This window comes from Anas platyrhynchos, chromosome Z, assembly GCF_047663525.1.
Source record: "Anas platyrhynchos isolate ZD024472 breed Pekin duck chromosome Z, IASCAAS_PekinDuck_T2T, whole genome shotgun sequence".
Classification (NCBI taxonomy): domain Eukaryota; kingdom Metazoa; phylum Chordata; class Aves; order Anseriformes; family Anatidae; genus Anas; species Anas platyrhynchos.
In genome coordinates, this window is record NC_092621.1 from 85,870,362 (window position 1) to 85,880,097 (window position 9,736).

Here is a 9,736-nt window from a genome sequence, read left to right on the forward strand (position 1 = left end):
CAGAAGCTTGCGTTTGATAAGGGATGTGCTACACCCACTCAACACCATGCCTCTTGGCCCAGAAGGTAAAAGGATTGTTCAGAAATGACTCCCATTGTCAGACTCAATTCTCTCTGGTGTACCATGACGCCACAATACTTGTCTTTCCAGGCCCTAGACAGTGTTTCGGGCCGTGGTGTGGTTTACAGGGTACGTTTCCAGCCACCCAGTAGTTGCTTCTACCATGCTGAGTATGTACCGTTTGCCTTAGCGAGTTTTTGGGAGTGGTCCAATATCATCAATCTGCAAGGCCTCACCATATTGAAACCCTAGCCATCTCCCCCTGTTCCAGGGAGATTTTACTTTCGTGGCTTTCTCGATTGCAGCACAGGTCTCACACTCATGGGTAACCTGTGTGATGGCCTCAATGGTCAAGTCCACCCCTCGATCACGAGCCCATCTGTAAGTGGCATCCCTCCCCAGATGTCCTAATGTTTCATGGGCCCATCGGGCTACAAACAGCTCACCCTCACGTTCCCAGTCCAGGTCCACCTGAGCCACTTTGATTTTCGAAGCTCGATCCACTTCTTCGTTGTTCTGATGTTCTTCAGTAGCGTGACTCTTGGGCACGTGGGCATCTGCATGACTGAATGACTAATGCCTGAAGATGCCCAGCTCCTTCCCAGTGCCCCCAGTAATGCCTGGAGACCCCTAATACCTTCCCAGTGCTCCCCAGTGCTGTCTTTAGCCCCCCCAGTTCTGTTCCAGTGCCACTCAGTAATGTCTGGAGATGCCTGGTTCCCTCCCAGTGCCCCCTAGTTCTGTCCTGAGTGCCCCCAGTTCTCTCCCAGTTCCCCCCAGTATTGCTCAGAGTCCCCAAGCACCCTCCCAGTGACCCCCAGTAATGCCTAGAGACCCCCCTGCTCCCTCCCAGTGTCCCCCAGTTCTGCCCAGAGGTCACCAGTACCCTCCCAGTAACCCCCAGTGCTGGCCCCCGTGCCCCAGTGTGCTCACAGTTCCTCCCAGTGCTCCCCAGAGTCCCCAGTGTACGCATCTAGTGCATCCCAGTACCCTCCCAGCATCCCCAAGTGATGCCCAGCATACCAATTCCTTCCCAGTGCCTCCCAGCACTGCCTGGAGACCACCCAGTACCCTCCCAGTGCTCCCCTGAGCCACCAGTACCCACCTAGAAGTAGCTAGAGCCCCCAGTACTCTCCCAGTGCCCCCCAGTACTGCACAGAGCCCCTCAATAACACCCCAGTGCCCCACATTGCTGTCTAGAGCCCCTCAGTGTTCTCCCAGTGCCCACCAGTAATGCCTACAGGAGGTCTCTGGGCATTACTGAAGGGCACTGGGAGAGTGCTGGGAAGCTCTGAGCGACACTGGGGGGCGCTGGAAGAGAGCTGAAGATCCGCAGGCATTACTGGGGGGGGGCACTGGGAGGGTGCTGGTGGGCTCTCAAGCAACACTGGGACGCATTGGGAGGGAACTGGGGACACTCAGGACAGCACTAGGGTCACTGGGAGGGGATTGGGGGGGGTCTCCAGGCATTACTGGGGCACACTGGAACAGAATTGAGGGGGCTGAAGACAGCACTGGGGGGCACTGGGACTGGGGGGCTCTGAGCAATACTGGGGGGGCACAGGGAGAGTACTGAGAGTACATAGGCATTACTCGGGGGCACTGGGAGGGTGCTGGGGCGCTCTGGGCAATACTGGGGGGGCACTGGGAGAGTGCTGAAGGTCCATAGGCATTACTGGGGGGCACTGGGAGGGTGCTGGGGAGCTCTGGGGCAACACTGGGGGGCACTGGGAGGGTGCTGGGGCCTCTAAGCAATATTGGGAGGCACTGGGTGGGTTAACCACTTGCTAGACACCTCTAGATACAGGCACAGCCAGGGATTTGGAAGCTTTAGAGGGTTCCAGGGATTCAGAAATTCTTTGAAGGTTCCAGGATGGGTCAGGAGAAAAGGGACCCATAACAGGAACTTGGAAGATTGGGTCTACTCCTGGAGAGCTGAACGTTAGGCTTGTTACAAATGAAGTCTCAACTCGATCTGAATTTAGTCATACTTATAAAATGGGTAATATTTAAAGATTTATAGTAATATTTACAAAAGGGTTTTGGGGACTGCTGCGGGGCTAACAGCAGCACAGCAGTCGAGATAGCAGTTCTGACATTCTGTAACGCCTTGACGTCAGGATCTTGGTGGTTTGAACTGTCGTGTAACGGACCGTGGGATTCGGGTCGTTACATAAAGGCTGGAGGGCTGCAAAAGAAAGAAGAGCAGAGATGAAAACCCACTCCTTGCAGAGATCCCCAGGCATCCCCTGCAGACCATGCCAGCCCCACTCGACTCTTCCCCAGGCCAGGAAGAGGCAGTTTCATCTCCCTCTTCGTCCAGGTTGCGTGCTCTACAACAGGCTCCCACCTTCTGTCAGCCTTACTGCCCTTTCCCCTGACTCTTCCTCAGGGACACTCAACCCTTTCAGCGGCACTGCCCAGCTCCAGGCTGGGAGGCCATTCCCTGACACCACGGGCTACCCAGTCTCCTCTCCCTCGTTCCTATGGCTGCATTGCTCCTCCGCCCTGAAGCATTTCCCTGGAGCAGGGCAAGGCACGGGGGCCTCTGCCGCTGTCCCCCCAGCCTTAGCACACCCCCCACTGCCCTCACTCACCGCTGAGGATTTCATCCAGCTTCTCCTCGCTCTGGTCCTTGCAGTAGCGTGCAGCAAGACCTAGACACAGAGAATCTTATCAGAGCCCCGCTCCCCAGCACGCTCCCAGCAGTGCAGCCCCTGGCCTGGCCAGCCAGGCTGTGCCCCCTCCTGCACCCTGGAGCAAGGGCCCAGTCGGGGGGCTCTGGGGGCAACAGGGCTGTGCCTGGGGCTGCCAAAGGCTGCCCCAAGAGGGACTCAGGGGCTGGGCTCACCAATGAATCTGACGGCCTCAAGTCGCAAGTTGGTCTGAGTGGCCTGCAGGTAGGGCTGGCTCTGCTGCAGGTATTCTTCTACTCTGCCTCTGTCCTGCTGCAGCTGGAGAGAGAGAGAACGCGGGTCACGGGGCTTGCACACCCTCTCCAGGGTCTCCTCCAGCATCCTGGGGGCAGGGAGGGCAGAGGGGCCTGAGAAACAGCCCCCTGGGGCTCTGTGCTGGCAGGAAGGGAGCGAGGATGCGGCTGCAGGCAGCGGGCTCTGGCCGGGCACGTTTGCCCAGCTGGGGCAAACCAAGATGGGTCCTTACCAAGCACTCCCTGATGTTCCACGTCTGTTCTGTCTTGGCCAAGCGCTTGAGCTCTTTGCGTCGCAGAAACTTTGCAGCCACGGCGAGAGCTTCCCCAGAGGCCTGCGGAGCAGCAGAGGTTGGGAGGTAGCAGCACAGCCTTGGGAAGGAGACCCTCTGTCCCCTCCTCTTGGCAGGGCTGCCCGAGCCTTCCCCAGCGTGTTATGGGAGGCTGTGGTGGGGAGCAGCGTGCACTGGGTTCAGTGGCCAAGGCAAGGCCACGGGACAGCCACCATCGGAGGCAGCTCACAATGAGAGAGATCCCAGAGATCACAGCCAGACATCAGAGGCTGGACTCGATGATCTTGAGGTCTCTTCCAAACCTAGAAATTCTGTGATCCCCCAGAGCAACCCTGTGGCATCAGCACACCCTTGCCCACCTAACTGCTCAGCTCTGAGATCTGTACCTTTGCTACGCTCTCACTCTGGTCTCTCATGTGAAAGTAGAGTGGGAGAAGGCTCCTGTGCACTGTCCTCTTAATTTCCTTCTTCCTTTGCCGCAGCACAGCCTTCACCACAGCTTGGAAGAGGCAGATGGAGTGCTCCCGCACCTGGCTGGACTCCTGGCAGGGAGGAGGACAGGAGGAATTTCAGCATCAGCTTGACTGATGTGAAGGGATCTCCAAGCACTGTGAGATGCTTCAGCTCTGGATCCTTCCCAAAGGAGCTGCTCAGGGGCAGCTGCAAGGCCTGGTGCCCGTGAAGGGCAACGCAATCGGTTGCCATCGCAGGCTGCCCGCCAGCCACCCACTTTCGCCACCAGCCGCACCAGCCATGCCCAAGTAGAGCTCCCCAGCGCCTGGGCTGACGAGGAGACTGGGAAGGCCCTGCCTGAGTGCTGCCCACAGGGCCGGGTTGAAGGGCAGCCCTCGTTACAGGGGGCCCAGCTGAGGGCTCGGGCTCCCGCAGCACACTTACGTGGTCAAAGAGTGGCAGGAGCTTCTCAGCCAGCTGCAGAGCCGGGCCACTGGCCTTCCACCTCTCCACATGAGCCATCACGTTTCTCAGCACAGGCAGGGCCTTCATCAGCATGTCTGTGTTGGTGTCCTGCAGAGCCTCCACAATGTCTGGCAGCAAGACCTGAATTTTCCTTGCCTGTCCAGGAAAGACACCATTTCCCTTCCGTGAGGCAGTGAGAGACCACCCTGGGCAAAGGGCTCTGGTTCCTGAGCACCAGCCTCCTGCCTTGCTTCCTGGCAGCGGGGAGGGACGGGAGGGCAGAAGAGCAAAGCCCCAGGCTGCCAACATGGCTTTGCATGACGATGGCCCGCTCACCTTCTCAGGGCTCTCTGACACGGTGCAGAGCCCTTTCAGAACCAAAAAGCGCATCTCTGGGCTTGGGTGCTTCAGGTAGCTCTGGAGGTGCACTGGGTTACCAAAGTCCTCCTCAGAAATGTGATTCTGGGCCAGCATCTGCAAGAAAGAGCAGTGAGAGCCTGGCAGGGCCCCCTGCAGCCTCTTCTTCTCCCACCTTTGGGCAGGGATGGGGCAGCGCCAGCTGGCACCAAAGAGGCACCAGGCGCGGGGAGCTACGGGGGCTTGCCGGCCCCAGGGACCATGTGTCCGTACGTCCTGCGGGAGCTGGCAGTTTGGGGGTAGATGGGCACAGGGCTGTGCCTGTGTGCCTGAAGGGGCACACGTAGCCCTGCTGGGAGCAAGGTTTCCATGGGAACTCACAGCCAAGCGACAGATGCAGGTGTCTTCGGTGACTGCGGTGCACCAGTTGCACAGCGGCAAGTCTTCCATCATGATGTTTAAAACCTTCTCCAAGGTCTGCGGCATGGCCAGGATCACCTCCCACATGCCCAGGTCAGTGCTGCAAGCCCAGAATACTCTGTCAGTGAGGCTGCCTCAGCCGCAGGGCCACAAACTGGGCCAGCCCCAGAGGACCCAGGCTGTCCTGCAGCCCCTGTGACTTGGGGAGCACTGAGGGCCCAGCCTGGGCAGGCAGGAGGGGGCTGAGCTGGTGTTCCCTGGGGGCAGGGGGACTCTGGGCTGCCTTGGACAGCTGGGCTGCTGCAGCCCTGGCTGGCCCAGTAGTGCTGGAACACATTGGTGGGAAGGAGGGCTGTGCTCCTTGGGGATGTCCTGCCCTTTGCCATTGGTGTGGCAAGCAGAGAGTCTCCAGGTGCATCTCCCGACGCGGAACAAGCCCTCAAGGATATTAAGGCCAGGACCTGCCACGTGGCCGAGACTGCAGCAGGTTCTTGACTTCACTCCTGGGCATCACGTTGGTCAGCTGGAGAAGCAGGGAGTCCAGGCACTGCCACGCCGATGCTGTGTGGATGCTGCCCAGGTTTTTCCTGATGCACTCCATGATCGTTGGCACCTTGGGGGACAAAGTGGGAATGGTGTTGCCAGCAGACCGCAGCCATTGCCACAGCTGCCACTCAAACTTTGGCCCCTTCCATTGCTCTCTGCTGGCTTCAGGTGGCTTCTGGAGCCCAAGAGACCCCGATGTGCGAGGGAGGCGGGGAGGGAGGCAGGGAAGGAGAGAGGAACAACGCCTGGAAGAGCTCAAGGGCAGGGCCATGGCCACAGGCCACTTACATCTGTCAGCCAGTAGCCAGCGTCCTCCAAGGCTGCGTCCAGCACGCTGAAGGCCCCCTGCTTGTCATGGATGCTGGAGTCTTGTAAAGCTTCAAGGGCTGTGAGGATGATGTCCAGCCTCTCAGCAGGGAAGAGATGTCCTCCAAACCCCTGTGGGAAGAAGGAGGAGGGAAGACATGCCTCACTGAGTGTCCCAAGGGTGCTGCTTAGCTGAGCAGCAAGGGCAGCTCTGGAGAGAGGGCCCTCGGGGAACAAGAGGAACCCTCTCACCAGGGCGAGTGAGGCCGTGCCAGCCCCACCGGTTCTGGACCCCTTTGCCTACACGAGATGCCTGCTGATGCTGCGGACAAGATCCCCAGCAAGGCCAGAGCTCATTACCTTGGCAATTTCACAGGGAGTTGATGTTATAGAAAATAGAAATGTTGTATCCTCCAAACTCTGGTGTCTCTTTGCATACTTTTCCATGTCCTCTCTCAATATGCATTCTAAACAGGGGGCAACACCAAAGAGTCAGTAGGGAAGAGCATCTTTGCCAACAAGCTTGCCAAATATTGAAAAGCACTTTCACTAGGAATGGTTGAGGAGGGAGGCTCAGACCCATGGCGAGGAGAGTGATGGGCAGGGATGTAAAGCACAAGGTGAGGAGTGCTGGGAGCAAGAGGGACCTCAGGGATGATGCAGAAGGAGGAGAAGCAATGGCGTTGGGTGCTGTGGGGGTAGCAGCGTGTCACAGACCCCCTTCTGCTCGGGGTCCAGCAGTGCAGGAAGCCCCCTGACACCTGCCTTTAAGACGGCAGGGAGCAAACAGTCAGGGAGCATTCTGGAGGGCGTCACCATCCCTGGTGATGCACGGCTGGCTCTGCTGTTCACTCCTCAGGGAAGATGTGGTTTGGGAAGTGCTCATCGATTGATGGCTTAGACTGGGGGAGACCACAAAATAGTGTGGTAGGTGATCTGGGGAGGGTTGGGAAGGACAGCAGCAGAGAACTGCTCCTGGACATCAGGTGAGTGTCTAGCTTCTGCGGAAAACGATAGCCAGAATGCTGCGGGAAGCTGCTGTGAGGAGCAGAGGAGGTCAGGGAACCTGGCAGAATTCTGTGGGCAGCCTCCACCAAGCACAAAACAATCCTTCACAATACTCGGGGAGAACAGGTAGACAAACCAGCAGATGTCTGTGTGCAGATGGACATTGCCCACCACACCTTCTTACCTCTTCCTTCTGTGACGACTGTGTACATGTGAAAAAGACTTTTCAAAGCTGCGTGTCCCATGGAATCATCGCCACTGCTGAAAAGCAAGAGGTGGCCCAGCAGCTTGCCCAGGATGGGGATGCACAGGTTGAAATCTTTGGGCTCATCTTCGCTATAGATTTCAAAGTTCTCTAAGATCTGTATGAAAAAGGGAGGAGAGACAAAGGGCTTAGTGGAGGCAGAGATAGCAGGGCCTGGGGAGGGAAGAGCAGGGGTGAAGGAGGGACAAAGACCCTCGATTCACAGTGCTGAGGCCCTCACGTACATCGAGGCTTGCCTCACAGGCACCCTTGCATGGCAGGATGCTCTGGGATGCAGGAAAGGGTGGAGGGTTCCTTGTGCCTTACCTTGGTCACCAAATACCAGCGGATGAAAGTAATCAGCCTCTCAATCCTCCTCACAGCTCTCTCGCGCACAGTTGAGTTTTTGGAGCCAGCAAAGTCCAGCATCACCTGCGAGGAGAGAAGTTGCTGGGTTGACAGTGGTCTGCAAATGTGACCTAAAGATATTTTGGAAATTCTTTGCAAATGCCAAACCTTCAACATATTCTGCATCTCTGTGTTGAAACTGGTGATGGGACAGCTGAGTACGAAGCCCTCCAGCATGGTGTCCAAGGCATCCATAGTCTGCAGGGAGGACAGAAGAGCATCGAATTATTTCTTGTGGCCCTCCTCACCCTCAGGAGCTGGCTCTGAGCCCCTCTGGAGTTCAGGGGTGGCTTTGGGGCTAAAAAGCCGCTGCGTGCAGACATCCTACAGCACGGGATCATGCCCGGGAAGGGGAAAGGGTGAGGCTGGGAAAGCAAATCTGGGCCCCGGCCCTGCACTGGTCTCTGGTTGTGTCAGCACGGGGAAGCAAGGCAGCAGCTCAGCAGGACTGGGGGTGCCGGTACCTCACCCAGCACATACCTTGGCGTAGAGCGCTCTTTCTGTCTCTGGCATGTCCGACTCCGGAGGCAGAAAGAAGACGCTCTTTGCAGCACACGTTCAGGAGACTCTCCCTTTTGCCATGCAGTGCTGTTGGTACGGTGTTGCTGAAGGAGAGAGAGAGAGGAGCCTGTTGGATGCAGTGCCTCGAGGCTTATGAAGGAGGACACGGACCTCCCTTGGCCAGGCATCCCTGGGAGGGACGGGCAGCCTCCCTGCCAGCTTCAGGGCCACCACGGTCATTGCCACCAGGGGCTGGGCACGCACCTGAGGAGGGCGACAGTCTCCATGGCGATCTGCCAGAATTCTGTGCGCAAGCTGTCCACGGGCTCCTTTTCCATCAGCACCTGCAGAGCACAAGCAGGATGAGACCTTGGAGCCGCCGGCACCCAGCAGCAGCAGAGCCAGCGCTGCCCAGCCCTTGCCTCCCAGGGGGCTGGTGCCGGGGGGCCTTGCCCCTTCCCCAACCCGCTGCACATCCTCTCACCATGATGTGCTCCACCAGCTTATGTTTGCTGCAGAAGCCATGCAAGTTCATCGGCACACCCTTCTCGGTGACACATCTGCACAGATCGCAGATTTCGATGAGGAAAACTATCTTCTGCTCCTCGTTGCCCTGGCAGCCACAAAGACACCAACAGAGCGTTGGGGACACCCAGGCCAGCAGGACCAAAGCCTTGAGGGGTCTGGGGCTGTGTGGGACCCCTGGAGGGCAGCTCCAGGAGCACTGCTGCGATGCAAGTAGCTGCCATTACCTTTTCTTTCCGTCTGACATATGCCCTGATAGATTGCACAGCCGAGTTTCTGCGCAGTTTCCATATATTACCTGGAAAGGACGAAAGCAAAGAGTGCTGCAGAGAGAGGGGCTGAATGCAGGGGTGAGGAGAGGAAGGGCCCCAGCCCAGAAGGACGTGGGGAGGCCGCGGGGATGCCCAGAGGCTGCAGCAGCTCCGCTGGGAAGAGAGGCTGAGGGAGCTGGGCTTGTGGAGCCTGGAGAAGGCTGCGGGGGGACCTCGCTGCAGCCTCCCCGTGCCCAAAGGGGCTTCCAGGAAAGCTGGAGGGGGATCTTCATCATGGACTGCAGTGACAGGACAAGGGGTGACAGCTTTAACCTCAAAGAGGGCAGGTTTCTTTTGGCCAGGCAGGGATTTCTCTCCTTCATGCCCAGGGCAGTGAGGCCTTGGCGCAGGCTGGGATCCCCTCCCTGGCACTGCCCACGGCCAGGCTGGGTGGGCTTTGGGCAGCCTGGGCTGGGGGGAAGCATCGTGATCGCCGAGGTCCCCCCCAGCCCAGAGCGTCCTGGGATTCTGTGGTGCTGCGGAGGAAGCTCAGTCCCGTCAGCCCCAGCGCTTCCCAGGAAAGGAGTCCTGGAGTCAAGCTGCGGTCTCTGTGTCCCCAACCCTCCCCACCCCATCCCTAAGACTCACTGGAATCCAGCAGCTGCGACTTCTTCTTGCTATCCTGTGTCGAACCGCTGTCCTCAACCACTAAGCTGTCCTCTACCGGTCTCCTGTCCTGTGCCGGGCTGCTGCCCACTTCCTGAGAAATGGCCTCTGCCAGGCTGCTGTCCTCTACCGGCAAAATGGCCTTGACTGGGGTTTTGTCCTCTGCCAGCAAGCTGTCCTCTGCTGGCTGGTTGCTGCCCCTAGAAGACCAGGTATCCTGACAGGCCTGCCTGGGCTGCCTGGGGGGCATGCCTCCCTCCTCATCCATATTCAGAAGCAGCCTCTGAAGTGGGAGAGCTCGCAA

General features: G+C 58.4%; 2 protein-coding genes across 2 annotated transcripts; both read right to left on the reverse strand.

Annotated features, from left to right (window-relative positions):
- Positions 1-2,036: 2,036 nt before the first annotated feature.
- Positions 2,037-5,449, reverse strand: LOC113841911 (maestro heat-like repeat-containing protein family member 7). Its single transcript, XM_072031508.1, has 8 exons — positions 4,939-5,449; positions 4,537-4,674; positions 4,180-4,356; positions 3,669-3,824; positions 3,223-3,324; positions 2,912-3,014; positions 2,658-2,717; positions 2,037-2,248 (listed from the first exon to the last, which is right to left on the reverse strand). The coding sequence occupies exons 1-8, from the start codon at positions 5,062-5,064 to the stop codon at positions 2,121-2,123; spliced, it is 990 nt and encodes a 329-aa protein (XP_071887609.1). The 5' UTR covers positions 5,065-5,449; the 3' UTR covers positions 2,037-2,120.
- On the reverse strand, positions 5,426-8,029 carry LOC140000821 (maestro heat-like repeat-containing protein family member 7). The gene is made up of 7 exons (XM_072031651.1): positions 7,970-8,029; positions 7,598-7,687; positions 7,409-7,513; positions 7,022-7,199; positions 6,190-6,296; positions 5,812-5,961; positions 5,426-5,590 (listed from the first exon to the last, which is right to left on the reverse strand). The coding sequence occupies exons 1-7, from the start codon at positions 8,000-8,002 to the stop codon at positions 5,426-5,428; spliced, it is 828 nt and encodes a 275-aa protein (XP_071887752.1). The 5' UTR covers positions 8,003-8,029.
- Positions 8,030-9,736: the final 1,707 nt, after the last annotated feature.

What these genes read in the sequence shown, in the direction of transcription:
- LOC140000821 (XM_072031651.1), bottom strand. Translation starts at nt 8,002, where the DNA reads ATGCCAGAGACAGAAAGAGCGCTCTACGCCAAG. An exon ending in GCTGGTATTTGGTGACCAAG is followed by an intron (nt 7,200 to 7,408) that starts GTAAGGCACAAG and finishes TTTTTCATACAG; the next exon opens with ATCTTAGAGAACTTTGAAAT. An exon ending in AGTCGTCACAGAAGGAAGAG is followed by an intron (nt 6,297 to 7,021) that starts GTAAGAAGGTGT and finishes CCCCCTGTTTAG; the next exon opens with AATGCATATTGAGAGAGGAC.
- LOC113841911 (XM_072031508.1), bottom strand. Translation starts at nt 5,064, where the DNA reads ATGTGGGAGGTGATCCTGGCCATGCCGCAGACCTTGGAGAAGGTTTTA. An exon ending in TCCTGCCACTCTTTGACCAC is followed by an intron (nt 3,825 to 4,179) that starts GTAAGTGTGCTG and finishes CCTCCCTGCCAG; the next exon opens with GAGTCCAGCCAGGTGCGGGA. An exon ending in GCTGGATGAAATCCTCAGCG is followed by an intron (nt 2,249 to 2,657) that starts GTGAGTGAGGGC and finishes TTTCTTTTGCAG; the next exon opens with CCCTCCAGCCTTTATGTAAC.